The 26,494-nt window shown below is 41.5% G+C and overlaps 1 protein-coding gene across 5 annotated transcripts in view; it reads right to left on the minus strand.

The window, feature by feature from the left end:
- The window catches only part of dnmt3ab (DNA (cytosine-5-)-methyltransferase 3 alpha b), a 55,698-nt gene extending 34,167 nt beyond the window's left edge, over nucleotides 1-21,531 (minus strand). For 2 of the 5 annotated variants that reach the window (XM_050061357.1, XM_050061355.1), the window contains exons 1-4: nucleotides 21,298-21,528; nucleotides 19,909-20,118; nucleotides 14,965-15,072; nucleotides 7,226-7,571 (exon numbers count right to left, since the gene is read on the minus strand). In XM_050061357.1, the coding sequence (XP_049917314.1) occupies nucleotides 7,226-7,571; nucleotides 14,965-15,072; nucleotides 19,909-19,989 (535 nt within the window). In that variant the 5' untranslated portion in view covers nucleotides 19,990-20,118; nucleotides 21,298-21,528. Of the gene's footprint in view, nucleotides 1-7,225; nucleotides 7,572-14,964; nucleotides 15,073-19,908; nucleotides 20,119-21,297 lie in introns of all 5 variants that reach the window. The other 3 variants (XM_050061354.1, XM_050061353.1, XM_050061356.1) reach the window with 3 other exon arrangements.
- Between the last annotated feature and the right edge of the window lie 4,963 nt (nucleotides 21,532-26,494).

Below are 26,494 nucleotides of genomic sequence, written 5' to 3' on the forward strand. Positions count from 1 at the left end.
GATATTCAAATTTAGTATTATTATTATTATCATTTATTCTGATCACTTAAAAGCTGTGACTTTTATAAAAATAACTTTGTCATATTTGCTGAAACTGTCCCTGTAGTCCACACAGCAGTACATCAGACAGATAAACTGAAAAACATAATATTCCTCTGACCTCTCAAATTGCTTGTACCGCACATGAATGAAAACAACCAAGCAGAGCCAAGGAGTCTCTACCACAGCTGTCAGTCATGTCCATCACTGCTCGCAAACTGAGAAAGTTTGCTCCAGACTTTAGGTCATGCTCAGTTTTGACTCGACTGTTTTCAACATGCCGGCCGCGTCATCAGCTTTCTCAATTTACAGCCAAACAGTACACTAAAATATGTCAATGATAACATTCGAGGCGAGAAACAGGCAATACAGTAACAGAATCTTGATTAATGTTTGATCAGCGCTGCCTAGTTTGACAGTTTAACCACAGTTCACGAGCTGTGATTGACATGATTGACAATGATGTAAGAGACTCCTTGGCTCTGGTTGGTTGTTTTTGGTGCACAGCAGTAGATTCTGGCAAATGCAATTAGAGGCAGTAGGGGGATGAGGACCATGATTTTTTTTTTTTTTTTTTTTTGTTACAGACTATTGTCTCATGTTTTTCTTTGAGGACATAGTGACAGTTTCAATACATATGACAAAACTTTATTTTCATGAAGGTTACAAACTGTAGTTTTATGAGATTTAAAAAGAAATTCCAACATGGATGAGTAGTAATACATCCAGGAGAACCGGGCAAACTCCATCTGTTGATGGAAATCATGTCCATTTTTTGCCAAATACTTGTATTTTACATTGGTTCTGCCATTTTTCTGCGACTTCTGTACTTTTAGTAGTTAGAATTATCTTCACTGTGACCTGTTACAGTGCTGAAGAGCTCCATACATGTCTTAATAATAATGATATTCCAGTAGTTTTTACGTTACTGTACTAAAAACATGCATTAACAACTTTCCATAAGCTTTGGTTTGGTTGTTTTGGTTCATGTGCAGTGAATTTTTGCAAATGCCATTAGAGACAGTTTTAGCAAATGTGACAAAAAGTTATTTTATATAGCTCACCAACCTCAGCTTTAAGTAAAGGATCTAAATACTTCTTCCAACACTGATGTATTGTAAGGATTCAGAACTCCTGAAAACTATCAACACTCTCTTTGAAAGACAAATATTTTCCACAGGAAAGAAAATGCCCATATAGACAGAGGAAGTTGCAAAAACCAGAAGCGAGAGGTGCAGCGGGGTAAAGATTGTCAGAAATAGCACAGAAAATATTTGGTGAAACATGCACTGAAACCGCAGTCTAATAAAAATGTGTTGAACACAATAAAAGCTCCAGTTGGGATTTCCCATTAACTTGGCCATGATTTAAGATGTGGAGGTCCATAACAACAAGAGCATGTTATTCATTCTGTAACAGCATTGTTTTCCTGTGTTTAGCAGAGCAGTGAGGGGTGAGCCAGGGAGCATGGATACCACCCAACTGAAACACTAAGATTCATGATTCATGAAAAGTTTTTCAGCCGCGGCAGCAGCAGAAAAATAGATAAGGAAGCCAAAATCAGCTTCATCACAGAAGCTCATACCGACACCTCTGGTATTACTTTCACAATGTTTAATTTCAATGTAAGCAAGTGTTTCTAAAAGTGCCCGGGCTTGGTGATGTGACACCAGTGGAGTATATACACATCATTCAAGCAGCTGTGCCTTAAATTAGCATGGTGGCACAGCCTGAGTAAACATGACTATCTGCTGAGTTGAAGCCCAAACACTATCATAACACTTGAGCCCTGAGAGGTTAAGGACAACTTTTGATGGCATGTTTTCTGCACAGCCAACACCGGCCTGTCAGTGAAGTACCCTACAGACCTGTCCAAACAATAGTCCGCTCTCTTAGCAGCCTCTTCAAGTTGGTTCCATGTGTAGCTGAGCCCCCTGTCCCCCCCCCCCCCCCCCCTTGCTCTTTTTTTTTCCATCCCTCTCTTCTCTCTCCTGGTCTCCCCGTCCTCATCGGGAATAAGTGACTATATAACAAATCGGTGAGGCAGTGCGGACTGCCAAGGTCATTGGGTTTGTGAGGGGAGCTGGCTAATGTTGCCCACAGAGAGTATACCTTGCCAGTTTGAGCGGGTTCCAGCTCTCGTATTGCTAGAGCTCAGTTCCACTCCAGCCGGAGCTCAAATCCTTCCTGTGCCCTCCAGATGGATAACAGAAACCCTGTTTAGGGGACTATCGATCCACCACACTGCCCCCCACCAAGGACTTGCCTCTCTTAGATGAATATACCAACCCTCCCTCCATTCATAGTTGTTTAGTAATGGATTAGTATCTCCCGGCATGTTCATATTGTTGCTATAAAGTGCAGTTAAGGTAAATCAAGACATCATGCAGGTGCAACAGTGTGTAATGATTCTTGCTCTCATCGGTTAAATTCTTGACATTACTTGTTGATGATGTAAAAGTTTGTTTTAAAGACTGCACATGCCCACTTCATACTTTCTGCCTCACAGTCAGTGTATCTTTTACTGTTGTCCTGATTGAAAGAAATCCTATAAATGTTGTTTCAATGTCTCATAGGCATCAAACACTACTCCCAAACTGATGCCAAATTCGTGTGTGTTCGGCTTGCAAACAACGAACAATCCATCCGGCACTATGTTCACACATTGCAACATGACTGCCGATGCTCACAGCCTTGAAAGAGAAAACATGTCACTAACATCTGCTACAGGTCTTGAGGGAGCTGCAGACCTCACGCAGACCTCTACTCTAGTCTCTTCTTTGGTTTTGTGGCTAAAACTGCTCACGCTGACGGCTCAGTTCCTCTTTCTGTTGATCAAAGCAGTCTGCTGTTTGTTGCTTCTGTTGAAAATCTAAAGAACACTTTCTACGTGTTCACAAAAGTTCAGACAATTTAAAAGAGAATATTGTTATTAACTGGGTGTCATGTTAATGTTTAACTCTGCATAGAGATGTTAGCTAGATGTTAGATGGTAGATGTCAGGTCAGTTCTGTTAGAGAAACAAGGATAAAAGGACTGTTTATTGTAGGTGCTGTTACTGCAGTTTCTAGAGTGTCAGTAAGCGTGTGATCAGCCTGTCAGTCATTCATCTCCTTGTGATAGTGATGTGTGTGATAGTATCTGTGAGTGTTAGAAGGGTTGTTTTTTTTTTCTTGCTTTTTTTTTTTCTTCTGCTAGTCGGATGAGCTCGAGTTGGTTTATATGCTGGCAATGTGACCTTATCCCTGCTCATCATATTTTGCAGCTTGGGCAGAAGCCCTGAATGTTACTGAAATGACTCAGGGGGCAGCCTTTTGCGTTGTGCAGTATCTTGAGGCATTAGAGGTTGGTAGTAAGAATGGGTTGACAAGGGTTGAGGGCAACACATCTTTTTGCTGATGGTTAGGAAAAGATAGACTTTGAGTGGCACAGATGCAGCAGTAAGACAGAGTCGGCAGTTAGGAGTGGCACAAACACAGCCAGAAAGGCAGCGGTGTGTTGCTAAAAAAAAACACCATAACCTATGTTGTTGTTTGTTGGTCTTGAACACTGCTCGTCTGGAACAAAATCTGGTGTTTATTAGGCCTGCCAACACTGAGCAGACTGTCACACTTTTTAAACTACGTCATTGCTCTGAGCATCTAATAATGACGCAAATGGGTTTATGTTGGAGTTGGTGGAAAGCCCACTGCATCTCACAAGACGCTAAACAGTACCCCGAGGCTGATGTGGGAGTCTTAAGCCTGATTTATGGTAGCTCGCTCAACAATTTTTGTGTCAGAAAATGAGTAGCGGATATGACCAATGTTTGACAGAAACTTTAACACTTTACTTTCATGGCATGCGCCTGAAAAATGTTGTTATATTGTGGACAGCATCATATTTTGTCACGTGATGATTGGGTAGTGACATTGCGTCATGGCAAGCTTCTCCTGACACATGTACTGCAGTTTTGTGTGTCCTGGCATGAGCATCATAGGGCTGAATCTGGTTGACCAGATTATCAAAATGGTTGGCAGACATCTGAAAACACCAAAAATGCATCTCCTCCTTCATTACCGGCATTTGTCAAACCAAAACATATTCACCATCTTGTCCCCTTGTTTAGTCAAGGGCGAGCACTGACCACCTCTTTTTCTCATGCTACCTTTGACTTCCCAGTAGGAGTAAGTTTAAAATCTCTTCCTCTTCTACGAACTTAATGATTTCGTCGAATTCATCCATTATCAAAAAGAGAAATGAGTCAAAGTAGCACAAATATAGATACAAAACAAAACAGCTGTCAGAAGGATATATATACCGATTGGGATGATATAATTTAACTATATAGGCTGGCTGGAGGATAGCGTCTTGTTACCATGGAGATGGCTGACATCTTTGCTAAAGCATAGATTGAAAACACTGCGCGGCTCTTAAAATTCTATCGAGCAACACTTATCAAAAGTGTCTAGCGTCCTAGCATAAATCGGGCTTTAGCTAGAGGCCAGTTGAGCTAACTATGTAGCGAGTTGGTTTTAGTTGTATATACCAGGCTGACACATATGTAGTTCCCGACATGTTTCCACTACACAAAGCTTATTGAGAGTGGTGAAATAAGTTTTATAATCATGTTGAAGCTCCTTTGTGATTAAAAAAACCCAATGCAATTTCTATATATATTAACATTCCAGTAGTGTTGCACGGTATACCGGTACTAAAATAGTACCGCGGTACTAGAGTATTCCAAACGGTACTATACTGCATTCGGAAAATACCGGTACTTTGAAACTAATTCAATTCATTAATTTAGTTAATTTATTTTACTCAATTATGCACACAAACGCCTTTCTTGTTTCTATTGGGGCACAGATTGCGCAAGTGGTGTGTAAGACAACACCTGTATCAACATTTGCAGCTGGCGAATGTGAAAAAAGACAAGAGAAAGTCTGCCTCGCAAAGGGAGACAATACGATGAAAAAAGACAAGAGAAAGTCTGCCTCGCAAAGGGAGACAATACGAGACAACACAAACTTGGTGGAACATTTGAGTTACCAAACCGTGACGTCCGTACCGAGGTACTTACCGAACCATGATTTTTTTGGTACCATGACACCCCTACTATTGATTGTTCTAAAGGTTTGTATCCAAAAGGACTTTTCCTTAGGAAAAATACCGAAGAGTATCGAAAAGTATTGAAATTCATATTGGTATTGGTACCGAAACAAAGATTTTGGTATCGTGGCAACACTACATTCCAGTCCCTAATACTATTTAAGTGTATTTTACCAAAGATTTTATGTTGCAGTTTCAAAAGTTAGGGGACTCAAAAAAACCAACCAAAAAAACGTTGTTAAAAAAAATATGGTCATAATTGAAGAAAAATAGGGCAAAATTTTACTGACTTAAAAAAAATTCTTATTCCTACAACTCAATTACATCTTAGCATCAGACCGTCTCATGCTTGGTAAACCTTGATGACGTCATATGGGTTATTTTCTCTGACTTGATAAAACCAAAGCCTTTAGAAATGTCTTCACAGGCTGGCTAATACTGCAATGATCCTCGTGTGTTAAATTGATGGACTATCCCTTTATCAGCTTTTTATGATCAGTCCCCTAAAAACATTATGTAGTTACTGCCTCGTCTTGTTAATTCTACATCCTCACTTAAACAAAGCACAGTACAACATGAGTGTTGACGCTTTTAACTGTTTAGCTTGTTGTTAGAGAGCCCTGATGGTAGTTACAAAGCAAACATTTGTCACAAATCATCAAAGTGTGAAATTCTGAGTTTTGTCATGCCCTCTGTGTTCACCACTGGCTCATACTAAAGCTGAGCAGCAAATTAGAGAGCAGAGGTGCAGACCTGGTTTGTAAAACCAGTTTTAGCCTTTTACACCAAAAATCTAACAGGGTTATCCCAGATCTCTGCTTCAAAGTGAAGTAACAGATCCTAGATGCACAGATCAGGTGAATACAGAGTGCAGACTCAGTTTGTAAAGAGTTCTGGGCACGACGCCATCCACCTGGCAGGGCCCCCGACGGGGAGGCGGCCACAACAGAGACCTGCCAGCTCCCAACAGAGGCTCGTTGCCAGGAGACGAGTCGCTCCTCCCATGGCTTTATTTACTGCACTCCTCATCAAGGTCATAGCCGGTGTCTCTGCAGCCGAGAGAGGAGCGAGAGAGACACGTGGCTGAGAGAGAGATAGGACTAACAAGCAGCGAGTGGAGGGGTGGCTAAGTGATATTGTTAATCTCCATCTTGGACTAAAAACTACCTGTCAGCATCACTCTCCCAACAATGCCCCCCTGATTTATATCATCTTTATATGCTGGGGTTATCCACTGCTGCACTGTGACTGGTGCACAGTCAGTTCTACAGGAACAAAACTCAATTTAAAATTAATTATTACTAGAAGAAAATGTGTAAGGTTGGCATTTAAGATAGTTATTCACAAAAAAATTTAATTAATTTTTATTTCATAAATATTTTACGTTTGAATTTTTTTTAGGAAAAACTTTTTTTTTTTTTTTTTTTTTTTCATTAGAAAAAGTAATGTATCTTTGGGTTGTGGACAAAACAAGACACCTGAAGAAGTCTCTTGGACTTTGGGAAACACTGCTTGATATCTTTCACCATTTTTTGACATTTTATTGACCAAATAACTAACTGACTAATCAAGAAAATAACTGACTAAGTGACAGTGAGAGTAGTCGATAGTTGCAGCCCTAACAGTTGCCTGTTTGTCCTTCATAAATCTAATTTGGTCACATGATGCACGCTGCACATTCAAATGTCAACTGGTTGTGCATACTGAAAGCATTTGGTAAGCCACACTGAGACATTCAACAGAAGTGAAATATTGCATGCAACATTCAATATAATATGTATAAGATGGATATCTACAGTATAATAATGCTGTAGTGTTATAACTGATTTACAGCCCTAATATTTCCTAGTGCCTTTCGTTCCTTGCAGCGGCATGAATGCAACACTCTTAGCTTCAGTGTTACTAATCCTGGCAGTGACGGTGCCATGCTCACTGTGTTTGAGCTGCACAGACCCACACACTCTGACATCCATTTACAGTTCATTACTCAACATCTTGTACTCGTCACAAGCACACGACTTTTCCTGCTGGATCCACAGAGACTGATAGATCAAAAGATAGCTGAGCTCAAACAAGCCGAAGCCAAAAAACTCACATTTCGTTGGGCGCTCCAGTTTCCGCCTCCCTCTTTTCTTTCGCGGTGGTGTCAGGCTGTCGTCCTTGTCTTTCTCCGCGTTCTGGTCTTCCCGGCTGGGCAGGAATCCGTTCTCCGGGGACGGACTCAGACTCTGACCCTGGGAGCTGTCCTCTGCCCGGCAAGAGGAAGGGTCTCTGGGGAACCCGTTCTCCACTTCCCTCTTCTCCTGTTTGGGGAAGCAGGTATCGGATGTCCTGTCTCTGTGCCCGCCCATGTCTCCATTGTGGACCTGTGCCATGGACGGCCTACTCAGCCCAGTGTAGCTGTTGCCCACGCTGCCTTTGAGAGAGCCACAGCTCTCGACCTGCAGGCAGGGGAAGTGGAGGTTGAAATGTTAACATCCTGGCAATCTATCAGCTTCAGAGTTTGTTATTGCTGTAGCAGTATGTTACAGTTTGATGATCTGAAGGTGCACAACAGCGTCAGGCCTGTCAGCAGTTATAGCATATCACTGAATATATTGTAGCTGGCTGTGCAATAAATGAAACTTTTCAGGAAATATTACAAATCATCCAGCATGCTTGAGAAAAGGTCATCACAGCGAGTAACAATAAAACAGCTGGCACTATCAGACTGAGGATAAGCACTCTTCAGCCTCTGTTGGCTAAATGGGCTGTTTGACAGAAAATGTGAAATAAAGCATTCATCCAGTTCATATTAGATAAGCTTAATTTCATCCCCTGAGCCCACTCAGCTCTATCTGGGCAGAATCAAACACGCTCAACTTCTACACTTATTAGCCAGTAAATTATGGCATTTCCCATTCAGCTCTGTTAAACTGGAGTTGTAAACTTCAAAGCTGTGCCAGTAAATCTGTTGTACAGCTATTAACTCGCAAGTGAGGAAGGGATTACATTCAAGTTCATCAGGTACACTGCTGCGCGTCCTGTAGTTGTGCATTCGCGATTACAGCAGCAGGGAAATATGTCAAGAATGTTGGCTGTTTGACAACAAAGAAGTTTTTCACTCCGTCCAGTTTGGAACGCCCAGTTAAACTATTTCATTCTATGCAGTGGAGTGCATTCAAAGAGAGTGGACCTATCTAAAACTGTGGTTTGAGTTGCAGTGGAAGACATTTGCTTCTTAAAAAAGCACAGACTGTCTTGGAAGACCTTGAAAAGATTTGTTTCAACTACACAAGTTTGAAGAAATGTGATAGTGTCTGTGCTCCTGCCTAAAAATAGTCATAAAAAGCATACTTTCTCAGACAATCTCATTACTGGGTTACTGGGAGCAGAAAGTGGAGCATGTCTTGTGAGATCAGACTGTCAACACTGATGAGAGCAGCACTGACGCTTTCATCTCCTCCTGTAGATGTAGGTACAGCAGTTTGCATTTAAGGCAGGCGACAGCAGCGCCTCAGGAGGCATCTGTCTTTAAGCAGACAATATTTAACAAACACAAGATCCTGTGCTTGAAGTTTAAGGGTCAAATGTAATCTCATTCTTGCAGATTGAATAAGAAAAAAAGTGGAACTACCTAAGTGTGACCCAGAGACATATAAAATGTCTGTGTAATGAATGCAGTGCAAATTATGCAGAACAGAAATGCAAAATAAACTTCAGTGAAAGCCGTACTGTATTGTAAAACAAAGCTACATCAAGCCAAAGTTGGTCTTTCAAGCATTCTCTGCAGGCCGCAAAACTCTAAATGACTTCATCACTGTAGTAACTGAGAACAAATTAACTGTAAATGTTGAACAGTTGCACTCATTCAAACAGCGGCGCTCCAGTAAATCTGTTTGACACGATGAATGAAAACAACACATCCACAGCTCAGGCATTATTAATATTCTCACTCAATTCATAACTGGAAAAAGAGGCATGCGTGGTGTGTGAGAGAGAGAGTTTAGGCCAACAGACACAAACAAAAAGTAACACGCGCACAAACTCAGGCAATATGCTCACAATCGCACACACACACAGACACACACAAAAACAGTACACACAACTGTCGCTGAAAGAATTACGCAACAGATTAGTGACTCAGTGAACTACATGAGGCCCCTGCCAGAGGTCAAAGGTCACACTCAGTAAATCACACAGCTCAGACAGGCAGACAGAGGTCAAAATAAAACACTGGCTACCTAATCCAATTTACTGCTGCTGCATTGCAACCTACACTTATGTTTACTACAGATGTTAAACAAGCTGTTAAAGCTGCACTAATCCATGTCTTCATATTAACAGTGGATTAAATGATAGTGTATAATGTGAAAGGCATCACTTGTATTGACAAACTATCAGATAATTATCATCCCGCAGGTCTCCTCAGCGCCACAAACCACTTAAGTGTATTTCAGTGACAACCTTTTCGCTCTTATCTGTGTCATTTCCAGCCTGTATTGGTCACAGCCTGTATCCTGTATTTTGCAGTCAAGCTCCGATAAACCCACTGTACCCTACCTGCTTAGCTCTAAACAGCAGGTAGACAAAGTTAGCGACTAGAAAAGCGAGACCAGAAAGAGCAAATTTAAATGTGTATTTCAGGGTTCAAAGTTGGCCGGAAGTCAATTTTTACCTGCCTATATACAAATTGTTTTATTCATAAGCAGTTGTCACATAACAATTAAGCCTAAAGTTACATGTCATGAACCCCAACCCCATTTAATCGCCTTGCTCTCAAACCTTCGTCAAATTGTGCAATGCATAGTTGGAGTTTTGCCCTCACCCTCTAAAAACCACCCAACTCTGTCTACAGGATAATCAAATGCTTGCTTACTTTTCAAGTCATAAACTTCATCTTTATTCACTGCCATATTCTCCTAAGTGCCTGATCGGTACTGCGCATGTGCAATTCTCAACTCAGATAAGAAAGAAGCGAGATGGCTCACTCCTTAGCTACCTAGATCATCAGCTCCCTCCTTGATTGGGCAAATGAGTAGCTAGATTTATTAGCCCCAGGCAATTAGGCAAACCTTATTGTTGTGCCCTGTATTTGTAAGACTGCTTGCAGGTTGCTATAGTATATGATGAAATGTATATTCTTATCGTATGAATTTTGCTAAAAGTATTTGGTTATACTTTAATTAAAGCTGAAATGATTTTAAAAAAAAAATACAACAAATGCCAAAAATGACATCATATTAAAGATCCCCTTCAGTTAAAATCCAATTTATAACCTTGGTAACATGTGCCTATGGTGTTTTTTTATATGACATACCATGAGTAAAATAAGCAGTCGTCGCCACAGCTGAGTTTCATACATCACAAACTGAAAGAACCAATCCTGTCAACTTGTGAAACGAGGGGTATCAGGAGCAGCCAGATGCAACTACATATCAGTAATGTGCAATCTAAGTTTCACTTTCCCTTAAACTTGTCAGAGCTGGCGATCGGCAACAAGGTTTATCTAACATAAGCTACATATTTTTAGCTATTTGATAACGTAGTCAAGCTGAAGGCTCGTGATTTCTCTTATCGTTATGATTCTAATGTTGTAGAGAGCGATGAGCAGAATCTATGATGGTCAGGTACGCTCTAGCTCCAAGCCAATGGCTGAGTTGTGGGGAAAGATAAAGTCTAGCTTGCATATTCCTAGATCTGCGCATATTAAAAAAAGCAAAGGTGCAGAGTTACATATGAGACATTTTAAGGCATGAAGCATTTTTTTCTTGTAAAACCTAGTAGTTTAAACTGTAGTTTTAATGAACAGAGATGCCTTTTTAGAGGTTTAATCAATGCCAGGGGAGGAACAGATGCATCTAAAAACAAACTTCTTCATTCATACCACTGCCTTCAAATATATTTTATCTACATATATTTATTTATTGATCAGTAAGTTCTCAATCAGTCTCCCTGATGAAACAACTTGGCCTTGATGCATGCAGCCAGTCTTAAATTAAACATTAAGTTTCACTCCCACAGGCTTTAAGGCAATGCTTTATTGATCCCATGGGAGGAAATTTGGTGTAAATATTACTTTATGAATTTAGTGCAGATTCAGTGCTTTAATATGTAACCAGCTGACCATTCATTAGCCTCCTTCAGACTGACTAAAGACACTAAATCTTACAGTCTTTAACCATGAAAGATAAAAGCAGGTCAGTTAGCATATAAAATAAATTATAGAAAAGCCAGTGATGAGAGGTGAATGCACAAATGCTGTTGTTCGCATTTTTCAAGCACTCATTTAATGTTTTCTATGAGGACCTTAATTTGACCTTGTCCTTGATGTTCAGATACTTTATGAGAAAAGGCACAATGCTTTGACAGCTATTCACCAACTTCAATTTAAAACTCTGTCATGTCAAGAGAATCCTCAGGATTCAAACTGAAAACATGGCCTAGCATATTACGTGTGCAAATACATTTTGACTCATTCAGAGAAGAATAACAACAATGAAACACCTATGTGGCTGGAGCGTCTGGCACATGTGGTCAGTCCCCCACAGCTGTGAAAACACTCGCTAGGACGCCCTGATGTTGAGTATTAGGCTTGTCTTTATTTACTAGTGGTAGTAATACTCAGCTGCTTTAAATACACAATTACTATGTTTACATGCACAAAATATTAAGTTTTTGCCCTTATTCTGAAAAGACAATATTCCTACTAAGCCTTTTACATTGCTAATGAAAATTAATATTGCTGTTTACATGCTGATGCCACTCTCAGCTGTTTGACAGGTCGATGCCCTAACATGTTGTTTATTACGTCAAAATATAGAAAAATGGAACGGCTAGAGCTCTTGTGCCATTTTGCTTCCGTACATTAAAATATTTTCAAGGTTTCCTACTACCTAAGTTTCAACTGTGCGAACACATTCTCCCTCTTTAATTCCTACTAGGGATGTGTGCGATTAGTCGTTTAAACGATTAAACGTCCGCCCCCTTGCTAGGCAGCAAAAGAAATATTAGTCGGTTAAACCAATTAGTGTTTTATTCATGTATAAGGATGCTTAACTGTCATGCAGTCGCTTGCCACTAGTGGGTGCTACAGAGCCATCAGAGAGCAGCCCCCCTCCCCCAATAATGCTTGAGTAGAATGGAGTTTTAAAACAGCACGGTGGGAAATTAGAGAGATGTCCTCTCACAAAACCAGCACAGATTTGGCAGTACTTTGATCTAGAAAATGAAAACAAAGTAGCATGTAGGCTGTGTCAGAAAAAACTGGCATATAATCACTCGATTGGAGCAACATGCAGTCACATTTATCTCAAGCATTTGGATTTTAACCTGCACGGAACGCAGCTGCTGCTGCTAGCAGTGCTAGCCACACACAGACCACCCAGATACGCTGTGATCCTGCCTGGTCTGAAAAGATAACGCACCTCATCATGACAATGACCTCGCAAGATATGCTTCCACTTAACTCTGTTGAAGGTAAAGGCTTCAGGAAGTTAATGGAATATGTTGAGCCTGAGTACAGCATGTTGAGAACTTTTTTGGGCTAGTCGACTAGTCTTAATTAAAATTTTTGTTTAGTCGACAGGGAAATTAGTTGCCAGGAACATCCCCCTTCAACCACCTTCTTGAAAAGGTCCGTGTTACAATATTTGCACAAAAACCTGTTGATATCCAAGATATCATAATGATATTGGTGTGGTGTGTTTCTACTTCCAACCAGGCATGTGGGCTTTTCTTTTAGGCATGCATCTATACTTCAGTCCTGCAAACTGTTTGCGAGTAGGTCTGTGTACAGTGCATCAATGACAATGCACAGAGCCAACCATGAACAGGCAAGAGGCTTGTGTGTCCCAAACTGTGGTGAAAACCCTAATTGAGATAAATATTCCCAACGCGCTGTACACATGTCCAAAAAAATGCTCCAAAAACTTGAATAATACCAGCATATCCCACAAGTCTTAACTGGAAAACGCTACATTTGGAATGAGTATGCTGTCTACATGACTTCTATCAAATTCATAATACTGTCATATTTTGAATAATAGTGGAATATTAGTGTGCATAGAAACGTAGTCACTGACTCAACCTGGCATATCCCTCTGTACATACATTACCTGTAAATATCCCGTTTTTAGTTTTGTTGAATCACACTGTAAGAATTAATTACCAGGTTTATGCAAATGATAACATCTCAGGGAAAAAAACAACTCAGATACATGTTGGCCCAAGAGTCATTATTAATACAGGGCTTTAAACTGCAAAAGACTTCACAAACAGATTACAAATGGTGAAGTGAAACACAGTGGAGGCTGTGTGATGTTTATGCATGAGTACAAATTAGTACATGTGGTGTTTCTGAAGGCTAAAACAGCACCTTAATTTTTACACAGAGGTTGTTTATGGATGTTATCTTGTGCTGACATTCAATAATTTTTTTGTTTCTCTCATACTATTTAAAGCCTCTGAATTAGCATTTATACCATCATGTGACACTTGAGACCAGGGTATGCTTCAAACAAACTAACAAACAGACTTGTTAACAGAAGTGCTATACACAAAAGCACTTGATGGTGCTGGTGAAAAGTCTGCTTTTATAAAGAGGGGGAGACACAATCATCGATCCAATCGAGTTCATTTTGTACACTTGTGGGCAGCCTCCCCTCAAAGGCATTCATGGTATTACACTCGTTATGAAGAGGAATGAAAGAAGAGAGCTTGACAGAGCCTCCTTACTGACTCACCTCCACACACCTGGCCTATCACTGCATGAAGTGGGCATGAATGTCCAATTGTCATTTTACAGAAGTTACAAACACAGCCCCTGCAATCGCCTGTTTGCAATCATATACCTATTGCAACGCAAGAAATTCAGATGTAGGGCAGGAATTGACAAATCCATATACTGCACGATTTGGAAAAAGTTGAAAGTGACTACATAAGAGGGCTGAATGAACCTGAACGCAGGAGGTATTGTTAGGAAATTTAAACTCATATTGGATGTGATCCATACAAAATAAAGAAAAGCTATTTTTTCCCCAGTACTTCACTGTTTTGCCCGATGCCGCAGGATCATTATTACAAATTACCTCATCCTCCAGACCTCACAGCTAGCCAAATGAAAGCGTACAAGAATCGAGAGGACTATAACTTTTTTGTGTGCGGTTGGGATCATGACCTCACAACTAAAGTAGAACTGAGTGACTGCTGTCTTGTTATAACGCAGCTCAACAATTGGAGAAGCTTTTCATTTGAAGGATAGTAAGAGCCCAGTTGCGCTCAAACCACAGCTTATCAGATGGTCAAACAGCATCTGAGACATCCCCCACACAAGAAATGCCTCCCAGAAAGGGCTGTCTGAAAATGTGTGCATTTATCCCCATATTTAAAAGATTAATCGCGTCTCGCCTGTTCTCCATGACCGCAGGGTTTTCACCCCACAAGTGTGAACGAGTGTGGACATTTGGAACAGCTGCCCTCTGATGTGACTGGATTTTTTTCGCCTTTTATTTGACATGAATGAAATGTGTGAACTATTTTTTTTATGGAGCATACCCCAGCCAGCATGGGACACTAAAACTCTCACTCAGACCCCCCTAAAGAAAGTTGGAAGGGGTTGGAAGTTCCTTAGAGGGCAGTGACGCACTCTTCTGATAACAACTTTGATATTATTTCACAAAAAGCACTACTGAACAAACTAAATGAATGAATAAAATATGCAACTAGCTGATATCTCATTTTGACTCTGAGCTATTTTTACGCAATATATTGGAAAAATTATCACTGTAAAACAAGTATGCATGGATTAATGGATGGATGTAGTTGTAGTGTCTGACATGTCAGATCAGCACTCACTGGAAACTGCTTGCGCTTTCTTCCAGGCTTGCCAACTTTACAAGAGGCACTACTTTTAGCCGGCTTCTCCTCCGTCATCAGGTCCATGTCCAGTATTGTGCTTTCACCCTGTCAACAAAAAACAACACATCATGATTTGGACTTTATATCCTGTAATAACTGGAGTAACAGTGGCCTTATCTATGGCAGTGTCAGATTGAAACTTCAGGCCTGGATGCACATGAGCATCTTTCCAGGTTATGAAAGACTGTGTTCGTGCTTACAGTAAGGCAAGTTTCACCTCAGCCAAAGATGCAGCAGGAGCAATACTAGATCTGCAGGACACACAGAAAACTGCATCACACTGAAACACTTGAACATTTGGGGTGGAGGGGGACTGCAGCGGGTCCTCGAGTGTCTTTGGCTGAGTGGACAATGAGACAGATAGAAATTGAATGGCACGTTCCTTTGAACTAGGCTGAAGTGAAAGCTCCACGGACGCAGCGCTGACCTTACACAGACAATCCCCTCTTGACACCATTACAAAGACGTCGACCGGCCCCCACCTTCCCCTGCTGCAATTTCCCTTTGATTAATAAAACTGTCTACCCCCGTGAACAAAGCCCCATGTCCGCCACCACCAAGTACCCCTGGGGTTGATGGGAGAAAAGATGATCCTAATGTAGATGCTTTGAGTTTCAATATTGACTGAATAGGACCACCAGCACCAGGTCTGAATGCAAATGAGATTGCAAGGCCGTTCCTGACAGCTGCGGTGGGGGGGTGGAGGGCTGGGTCCTTATTAAATTCCTTCAGTATTGAATGTGAGATTCCCTCAAAGATAAATAGGCTTTCTGCGCTGTAAGGCATCCTGCAACCACGTCCCTCTGCTGACTTGTTGTTAAGTACTTTTATTTTAATCTTAGGCACTGTGGCGTGGGATAACATGATAGAAGATTACTGTAAGATGACTTTGTCTTTGTATAATGGATGGTGTTAAATAGAGCAACAAAGCTCAGTGACTGAATTAGAGAAGAAAAGTAGGGGAGACAAGGGACATTTGAGTGTAGGACACTGCATTTTAACATGATACAAAATCACTGTGCTGCAGGCTGCAGAGCACTCAGTGGTATATCTTAGACGTGTCTATCCATCCCTTTAAGTTTGAATTTGTTTTGCATCTTACATAAAAATGTATAAATATTATATTTCAGTCTAGCATCAAATCTTCAAACCCCAAATTTAGGCCACAAGGTCCATTCAGTAGCTACTCTAGAGCTTTTAATCTTATCGCACAGTCTTCATCGGCAGATGGAGTTTGCCCAGATGTCATGGAATTGTATTCCTTTTAGTCAAGTTTTCTGTTCGGCTTAATTTTTCTCTTACTGTAGTGTATTTCTTTTGCTTGTGTTATGTTGATCATTATTTTTGTGCATTGTCTCGTTCTAAAATTTTTAACAAATAAACATTTTATTTAAAATAATAATTATGGTCCTTTTTTCTGAGCACTTTGGGGAGTTGTCTTGTCCATTTTTTATCTAAACCCTCTGGCAAACTCCATCTGCTCATGGAGATCATGTGATATGATCAAAAGCTACTAAAAAGGGCTTGAGATGGAATTTTTTGTTTCTGCTGTTTCCAAAGTCACGAATGAACTTTGAACCTCATATGTCAAGCCAGCATAGATGAAAAGTCTGTAAATTTCTCCAAAAATGTGTGATCTGGTGGAACCTTAAAAAAAAGTTCCACCAGGAACCCTTTAAGGGGTTTCTATCTAGAACCAAACATAAAGGGTTATACTTAGAACTTTATGTAAAAGGTTCCACTCAGCATCCCCATTACCCCTTTTCCGCCAAATTAGCTCTGGTTCTTGAACCGGTAACATTCAGGATTCTTGGAACCTTGGTGCTATCTAGTGAACCAGCCACCAGTTTTGATCAGAACTGTTGAAAGTAAGGATGTGTCATAAACAGTGGGTGTTGCACAATGCACAATGGAAATAAACAGTAGAAGCAAAATCACTGATTACACTGATTACCTGCAAACTTTTGTTCCATAATTAGATATTTGTTTTTAACTAAAAAACAAGCATGGATCACCTATTAATGAGACCACTGCACAATCTGTCTTTCCTCATGATTTCTCACTTGACTTCTCCATTGTTGCCTTCTCCATCCTCTTTCCAACATGTAGAATATGATACGCCCACTCATGTTGTCACGGTTCGCACTGTTGGTCAAGGAAAACCTGCTATTTTTTGGTCCCATCTGAGAACCAACTTTTCAGGTTCTGAACCAATTTGTTCTTAGTCTAAATGCTCTTAACTGTTCAAAATTAGGTTCAGGAACTGGAACGGAACAATGTTGGTAGAAAAGGGGTACATGAGAGGTTTTACAGAGAAGCCTGGTGTTATAGTTCCGCCCAGAATCCCCCTCACCCCTTTTCAACCAATTTAGCTCTGGCTCTAGGTCCAGATCTATTTAGGGATTCTTGGAACCAAAAAACAAGCATGGACTAATTATGTATGAACCCACTACACACTCTATTCCTGATAATTTCTCACTTGATCTCTGCATTGTTGCCTTCTCCATCCTCTCTTTCCAATGTGCATGACAAACCAATTGATTTTGGTCCGTTCTCTGAATGGTTTAAAATTAGGTGCGGGAACCTACAAAGGTCAAAAAGGGGGTATCTGGGGATTCAATCCAGAACCTTTCTTCTTTTTAAGGGTGCTACAAAGAACCCGCACAGGGGGTTCTTCCAAGAACCCTTTTATATTTCCAGGGTTTCATCTAGAACCCACCCAGGGGGCTTCTTCTTCAGAAGCAGATGGCTCTGGGTAGAACCTCTGCCCTTCAGGAAGAGTGTTTTTGAACCTTTATTTCTAAGAGTGTAGGACAGAGGACAGAAAGTGCATGATGTAATATGCAAGAAGTTTTGTTTTTGTCTAACTGCAACAGTATTTTGGTCTCTTACCAGTTAATGTGGGTTTGGCAATTGTATGTGTACGACACAGTTAATAACATAACTAACCACAGAGTCACCATTTTCGGTAACAGCAGTGAAAATACAGCTTTTGACATGGCAATAATACAGCCAAAATTCCTGATTAGGTCACACAATCTGATGAGTCATAGTAAACTTTCTAACAGCAGCCAGAGACCTTTGTGACATCTCATCGCCATCTCTCTGTTTATTTTTTTCCTCTGTAAACTATGCAATGAAAACAAAAATGTCATAAAAACATTCTTAAAAATCTGGCCTGAAGCTCACACAGGCTGTTATAGACTTTGCTTCTTAAATAATTTAAAAGATGGAGGATGTTCATAAACACAGGCAGGGATTTCAAAGGTCAGGCCATGTTACGTCCTGAGAGTGTTTGCTGCTAAGATGGAATAAATCCATCAACCATTAGTGTCGCAGGGTGATAAACTGATTTGCATAAAGAGATAGATGCAACCAGAGTAACTGATGCTGTGATTAATGGGCACGGGGTTATAATTGATAAATATTGCTGGAAAAATCGTCATAGAATATTCACCAGTGAATTTGTGGATGGAAATACAGAGGTTACCGCTGAGCCTTTAAAAGGTTATTTTAAATGTAGATATCAATGCTTCTGTGAGAGGATGTGTTTTGCAGATGGTGCCGGTTCATTGTGTGATTACTAATAGAGAGCCTGGTGCCTCGGTTTTTTCCTTACAGGGCGGCAGAATTTGCATAGATAATGGCACGTTTTGAGTGCAGTCTGGTGTGCAAGCTCATTTGGGAACCACTTACATGGATGACACAATTCAGTGGTGCCTGGCTATCTCTGCAGGAACAGCCTACATGCACCACACCGTTCATCCAATTCCCAACCCGCGAGCTCAGACACACTGAATAGAAATAACACGCCATTTTCACACACAGCTTCACCCTAATATTTTCTGAGAAAAAAAAAAAAAAAAGAAAACCCTGAAATATGATTTGTTGTTGCCTCGAGTGAACCCTACTACATTGTCAATATCTCTGCACTATTTCCGTCTGGGTAGCCGGTTATTTAAGGCAATGTCTGTTGCCAGGCAACAAGACTAAGGGCAGTACTGTGTAATGGGAACGTAGAGGAAGAGGACAGATCCCCCCCAGTAAAAAAAAAAAAAAAAAAGCTGTAGAGCCATTCCAGCTCCAGCTCAACCTACACCAGCCAACGCCCACGTCACCAACCACCATTACAACAGCGAATGTCACATAATACAGCTGCATCTCGCCACAGCCTCCTCAGTGATGCTGCCATTGCTGCCTCTGTGGAGCATCAGTGATGCTGCAGTTACGTACAGACTGTAATAATGAGTCTGTCTGCATCATGAAAGGTGACACTGCACTCCACACACTATTGGATTCTTCAGTAAAAATCTGACTATTTCTTCAATTAACGGGAGGAATTGATGCGACTCCAGTAAGTCTTTAGACTGCAGAGATCAATAAGGCATTAGCTTGACAGATTGATTAAGTCCATTCATAAAATTGGGAGAGGTTTTAATGGGCTTTGACCTGAAGTGACTGTACAAACCACATTCCTCTTGTTTCAGGGCTCTATGAATGTAACATCAAAGTAATAACACTAACACTCATGCATGCATGCACACATGTGCTCTGTATAGATATTTTAGGAAAACACTAAAAGCCACACTGTATTGCATCATTGCTGGATGAGCCCAGGAGTGACTAATCTCCTTTTAAATCTGTTGAGTTCGAAGGCTTTCAAAAAAATAGCATTTTGCAGTGATGGAGCGTCAAATCCAAAATTAATCAACAGCTTAGCTCAAGTCATTCAAACAGCCAAAACATGACTCAATGAACTCTTTGAACCCGCTAGCTATAAGGTTTGAAAAATCCTGAGTCATTCAGCAACATAGCAAGCTTCAGAGGAGTCTCATAAACACCTAAAATGAGATTCCGAGGCACACTTTGATATTTCCTTACCATTCTGCTTCCAGGTGAATCAGCGTAGTCTGAGCCTTTGAATGCAGTGGTGTTGGTGTTGGTGACAGTGTTGGACGGCATCGTCGAGAGTCTTAGGGGGGCTTATGGGCGATGTGTGATAATGGGGCGATGTGGATGAGGTGAAAATAAACTCAAAAGGAATACAAAAAAAAAAAGAAATACGAGATGATCCCTCTTCTCTCCGCTCTCCTGGAAGATAAGGAAAAGTGACAATCAGCTTGTTCATTAGAAACACTGTAGTTGTGCATTAGTGGTGTGATGCTTTCACTCACAGGAGAGCAGAGTTTCATGCTGCACTGACACATTTCCTCAAAACACTTTGGCTAAACCTGTATTTTCTGTCATAAAAAGGCTCTTTTTAAGCATCAGATTTCCTTTGTTGAGCACACGTCATGTATAGGAACCTCTCAGGCTTCTATAGGATACTGTATGGCTACTATTGCCTATAGGGCCTAGGCCACTTTTTTACACCACATGGATGTAGGAGTGTACACTAGTCGACATTAAATGGCTGCTAATGTGCGCCCAATAACCTGAATTACATTCCAATATATGCAAAGGATATATATCTTCTTTTTTAAATTAATATCACCATAAGTGTCTGGGTTAAAGTTACTGTAGCAGTCAGCCATGCGCACACAGCGGAGCCACAGTTGCACTCGTAGTAATGTGCACACACATAAAAGCCTGTATGTCTGTATTCATATAGGATGTGTTTAATTACCTCTAAGGGTTAAATCAAGATTGCTGTCAGCCGGTTGTGATTAATTTAAAAGGTCTAATAGGCTGCTGCAAATCTTCGCTCCTGAAAAATAATTGCAGGCAACAACCAGAACGTGTTATCTTGAAAAATAATTTATTATTGGGCCACAGAGGCGTTTAATGTCACCGCATATCCACGCACATTATGCTACAAGCAGGCCACACGTTTACAGTACTGCGATTGACTGACCTGCCTTTATCATTCAATCTGGCTTTGCATTAAAATTGCAAAGTTTTAGACGTCTTTACAGCAGGGGGAAGTCTGCAATATGACCCAGGGGATTGTGGCTGTTTTACAGGCCACGGCCACTCAAGTATAAATCCCCGTTATTTTTTATTTCATTTTAATGAGGCCACTGTATCCAGGAGCCGCGGTCCCGGTTCCGTGCTGTAAATTCGGTCAAGTTCAAGTGTACATCGCGATGTCCAATCAGCACATCTGCAAAAAGCAAAACCCTAAATCGCTATTTCCCCCGTTTCCATCGAGCGCCTTCCGCTCTCGGGGTTTCACGTTTTTGTTCACATAAAGGTTACCCTTCCTTCCTGCGCGGTTACTAGTGCCGGGTTAAACGGATTTAAATGCGTGAATCGCCGTGTGTTCGTTACCCGATTTTCCCAAGTCCCAGGCCTGACCCTTTTTGTCTCGCTTGCTCCCGGAGCCTCCTTCCTCTTCTCTCCCCGTCCTCCACCTCCCCGGCCGGCCAGCTCTCTTCCAGATGCACCGCTCTCACTGCAGGGGCCTGCAGACTGTCTGCTGGCTGCCACTGGGTCCTAAAGACTGCCGGCTCTCCACAGCCAGCACAGGGGCATAGGAGGGGGTGAAGGTGGTCCGAGACTCATAGGTCACTATCATGGACTCCCATTATGTTGGGGAGTACTTTTCTACATGTAATTAAACAAGCAGTTTAATTAAATTTTGCAGCTTGCTTGTAGTTTAACTACATTCATATTTGCATAGTGATTCAAGTAGGTAAGTTACTTTTGCTGCCATTTTTGTGTAGTTAGCTCTATTTTATAAAGTCTATGAGTTAGTAACTGAAACTACAAATAGTTTTTAACTATGAAAGGAAATTAATGATTTTTTTTATCATTTTTGATTTTATGTCACCGGTGTTTCTCTACTGTAACCGAACCCCCTTTGACCACAGGTTGTCAAAAGTAGTGATTATTGCTATTCATTAACACACATTCAGAGAAGTTGTTGCATAATGCTGTAGAAGTTACCTCTCTGAGTAATCCCGCTTGGTGCCATACCCCTGCCTGGACTCTAGTTTCTGGAGGACAGGTGCTTGCCTGATGAATATTGTATACAAAACCAAAGCTGACATTTCATGGACTTTCCCACAAATCATGGGGAATTTTACTTTTTTGGTTTATGCATGACCTGTAAGGTGGACACTTTTTGCCATTTGAGTGGCATTTTTTGTCATGTGTATTTTATGGTGACACCATGCAGCTATGTAAAAACCTAAGAGGGACCCGTACCATTTGCCATAATGTTTTCACAGAAAATATCACCATTGCCATTTTAAATGCAGTGTACATTCAAACTTAAGTACTTTTATGTTTCAAAATGATCTTTGCATGGTATACACATGTATTAATTAATTAATATATGATTAACTAACTAAAATAACTAAAAGAAAAAAAACTATGTGCTCATAACTTCTTCAATCAGTGCATAAAATATAAAAGCACAGCACACACATAGTAATTGTATTTAAATGTTGACAAAATTAACACAGGAACCTGAGGAGACTTCCCCATATTTAATGTGCTGCATTTATGGGCCCCCTGGTGGCTGTGGGGCCCTAAGCAGCCATGTAATTAGCTGATGCCTCGGGCCAGCTTTGAGGCCTAGTGAAGCGAAACACGTGCTTTCTCCAGTTGTTCTTCTGATGATACTACACTGCATATTAACTTCTTAACACTGAAGTAAACTCTTAATGTAATGTTTCTCCTTTTACAGATACTCACACTACAATACAAGCTTACTGTTTGAGTACTCAGTTTATGTACTTTTGTGTAGGCACAGATGTTTGAGTACATACAGTGTGGTAAAGTATAGTGGTTTCTGACATTTGCGCACTCAGCGCATTCCATTGCACAAACCTCAACTATTACACCACATTAGTCCCCTATTTCCCAACACATGTAATGGTTATATTTGTAAGCTTCTGACATACATTTTTTATCACATATATTCATATATTTCTGTACACCTGTGGCACCTTCTCTTCTTCTCTCCTTCTCTCTCTCTCTCTCTCTCTCTCGTATTCTATTACTGCANGCCCTGTGAGGCAAATTGTGATTTGTGATATTGGGCTTTATAAATAAAATTGATTGAATTGATTGATATTGTTCTGTGTACTCTTTGGCTGCCGTGACACCTGAGATTCTGTTCAGGTGTAAAACACAGTGTCCTCTTATTCCATTTCATGTTGAACTGACCGTTCTTACAGCAGACATTTTGACTTATCCAACACAGATGTAACTAATGACATTGTTAAACGCTGCATTGGGTTGCATGAATTGCTGGATTGAAGTCCTCATTAATGTTATTAGTAACACCTGTGCTTTTTCTGCCATGACAATGTCTGCTATTAAAAAGCTCGATAAATGTGATTCATTTGGGAACACTAAAGACACTGCTCTGACGCTATCGAGCAATATTTGTCTTGTATTTACTTGTATTGTACAGACGTTGGTGATGCTGCTCATCAATCAAACTTGTTCATCAAATTCATGATAATGGAGTTGCTGTCAGAATAGCAGGAAATTCTTGTGTCTTTAGTATGTAAAAACTGTGGCAGTTCAGTCAAAGTGTAACTTGAATTTCTTATTTGTATAACAGAAACTAATAAGAAACGTGCATTAAGAGACAGTTCATGTCTTTATAGGAGGACTCCACCCCCCAGATGACCATTTGTGTATCAGTTACTCTCCTCATGTTAGATTGAGTTCTTGAAGCAAACTTACTTTTTCTTACATGGCTTCATGGTGAACGGAGAATCCAAAAACTGAGCAAATTTTTGATGAATTAAAAGCATAGGGGTCCATGTTTATCTACAGCTAAACTATAGTAAAACACCCATTTACAAACATTCACACAAGTTGTGCAGTATAATCCAAGCCTTGTGTGCTCTGTACTTCTCAAACACATGCATTTTTGCTAGAACTGTAATATTTACAACACCTCTGTATTAACAGTCACAGGCACAGACAGGTAGTGTGCCAGTACTTTGTTGTTATGAAATGCAATCCCTTTTGACTTCAATAAATCAAGAATTTTCTCTGTTTTTGGATTCTCTTCTCGCTGTGGAGGCATGCAAGAAAAAGTGTTTTCTGCCTGAATTTAACCTAACATGTTACTGAGTGTTGATTGACTCAAATTAAACTTAGCTCATTTTGTTACTAGTTTCTCCAGTATTGTCATCAGATTATAAAAATGCAATCTGCAATCATTTCTTCGGCTTATAAATGCAGTATGATGACAGAAAAAGTTAGTGAACTAGTGTCCTATCCTATCTTGGGGTTGTGTCTCCTCTCACTCTACTGAAACTGCAACTGTTAAGCTGTTTAAAACCACATTAAGTGATGCATGCAGACACAACCATAGTGATGATTTTTGCACAATTTTGCTGTTTAACAACACAATGACACTGTGCCAATAGAAAAATGAAAAAGATGTCATCACAGGGTTGGAAATTAGCACCAGCCATCAGCCAAATACTGGTAAAATATGCAAGTGGCTGCTAGATTTGCTTTACCTGCCAGCCAAAATAACAATGGTAATCTATTGAGTAGCTGGTAGATTTTGAAATCCACCAGCCACAGTGGCAGGTGGATGAAAAAGTTAATTTGAAAAGTTAGTATGAAATGATTTGACAAGTTAATTTGAAAAGTCGTCGTCGTCGTCGTCGTCGTCGTCGTCGTCCTCCGCTTATCCGGGTCCGGGTCGCGGGGGCAGCAGCCTCAGCAAAGAAGCCCAGACAGTCCTCTCCCCAGCCACTGCCGTCAGCTTTTCCGCGGGAACCCCAAGGCACCATCTGATCCAACTCACCACCAGGTGGTGATCAGTTGACAGCTCTGCTCCTCTCTTCACCCGAGTGTCCAGAACATATGGCTGCAGGTCAAATGATACGACTACAAAGTCGATCATTGACCTGCGACCTAGGCTGTCCTGGTGCCACGTGCACCGATGGACATCCTTATGTTTGAACATGGTGTTAGTTATGGCCAAACTGCAACCCGCACAGAAGTCCAATAACTGAACACCACTCGGGTTCAGATCGGGCAGGCCGTTCCTCCCAATCACGCCCCTCCAGGTCCCGCTGTCATTGCCCACGTGAGCGTTGAAGTCCCCCAGCAGAACAATGGAGTCCCCGGTCGGGGCGCTGTCCAGCACCCGTCCCAGGGACTCCAAAAAGGGTGGGTACTCTGAACTGTTGTTCGGTGCATAAGCACAGACAACAGTCAGGACCCGTTCCCCGACCCGAAGGCGCAGGGAAGCAACCCTTTCGTCTACCGGGGTAAACCCCAACGTACAGGCAGAGAGTCTGGGGGCTATCAGGAAGCCCACCCCGGCCCTCCGCCTCTCACCCGGAGCAACTCCAGCGAAGGAGAGAGTCCAACCCCTCTCAAGGACTAGGGTTCCAGACCCGGAACTATGTGTCGAGGTGAGGCCGACTATATCTAGCCGGTAGCGCTCAACCTCTTCCACAAGCTCCGGCTCCTTCCCCGCCAGAGAGGTGACATTCCATGTCCCAAGAGCCAACTTCTGTAACCGAGGATCGGACCGCCAAGGCCCCCGCCTTGGTCTGCTGCCCAATCCACATTGCACCGAACCCTTCTGGATCCCTCTGTGGGTGGTGGGCCTACAGGGGGACGAGCCCATGTAGCCGGTTCGGGCTGGGCCCGGCCGGACCCCATGGGCGAAGGCCCGACCACCAGGCGCTCGCCCACGGGCCCCAACCCCAGGCCTGGCTCCAGGGCGGGGCCCCGGTAACCCTCCGGGCCGGGTACATGTGTCCTTGTTCGTGTACATCATGAAGGGTCTTTTGAACCGTTCTTCGTCTGACCCTTCGCCCAGAACCAATCTGCCAAGGGAAACCCTACCAGGGGCAAAATGCCCCCGACAGCATAGCTCCTAGGGTCATTAGGGCACTCAAACTCCTCCACCACGATAAGGTGCCGGTTCTCGGAGGATTAATTTGAAAAGTTAATATGAAATTATTTGACAGCATTTCTTTTTAACAAATATACCCAAACAAGCTGTTTTGGACTGTCCTAAGTAGATAATTAAACCACGTACATTCCTGGGCACACTGGGCCAATCATTTATTTGACCTTAAAGCTGTATGTCGGAACGAACGTAGGAGGATGTAGCTCATTGCCTGCAGTCTCAGAGATTTTATCCTCTGAGCAGAATCTTCATCTAGCACCACATCTTCGTTTCATTTCCTAGAGTGCAGCTAGAACAAGATATCAAATCTCTTATCACGTTCATACCATTAACCCTACAGCAGCCCTAACACTACCAACACTTATCCCACACACGCCCACTAGTCGGAGACACAGTGAGGTAAACGTTACAGATGCAGGAGGGTTAAAGGCTCTCAGAGCAGCTCCCTGTGAGGCACGCTGAGTGCTCTTTAGGGGCAAGGAGTGACAGAGAAAATGTGTGCAGCAGGCGGATGTGGTTCAGTGATCTGGAAGCAGCATCTCCTCTTTCTCATAGAGTCAATGGCACTGAGTGGTTCATCTGAGGACAGCTGCCTCAGCAGCAGCAAGACGATGCCAT

This window comes from Epinephelus moara, chromosome 14, assembly GCF_006386435.1.
Source record: "Epinephelus moara isolate mb chromosome 14, YSFRI_EMoa_1.0, whole genome shotgun sequence".
Lineage (NCBI taxonomy): Eukaryota > Metazoa > Chordata > Actinopteri > Perciformes > Serranidae > Epinephelus > Epinephelus moara.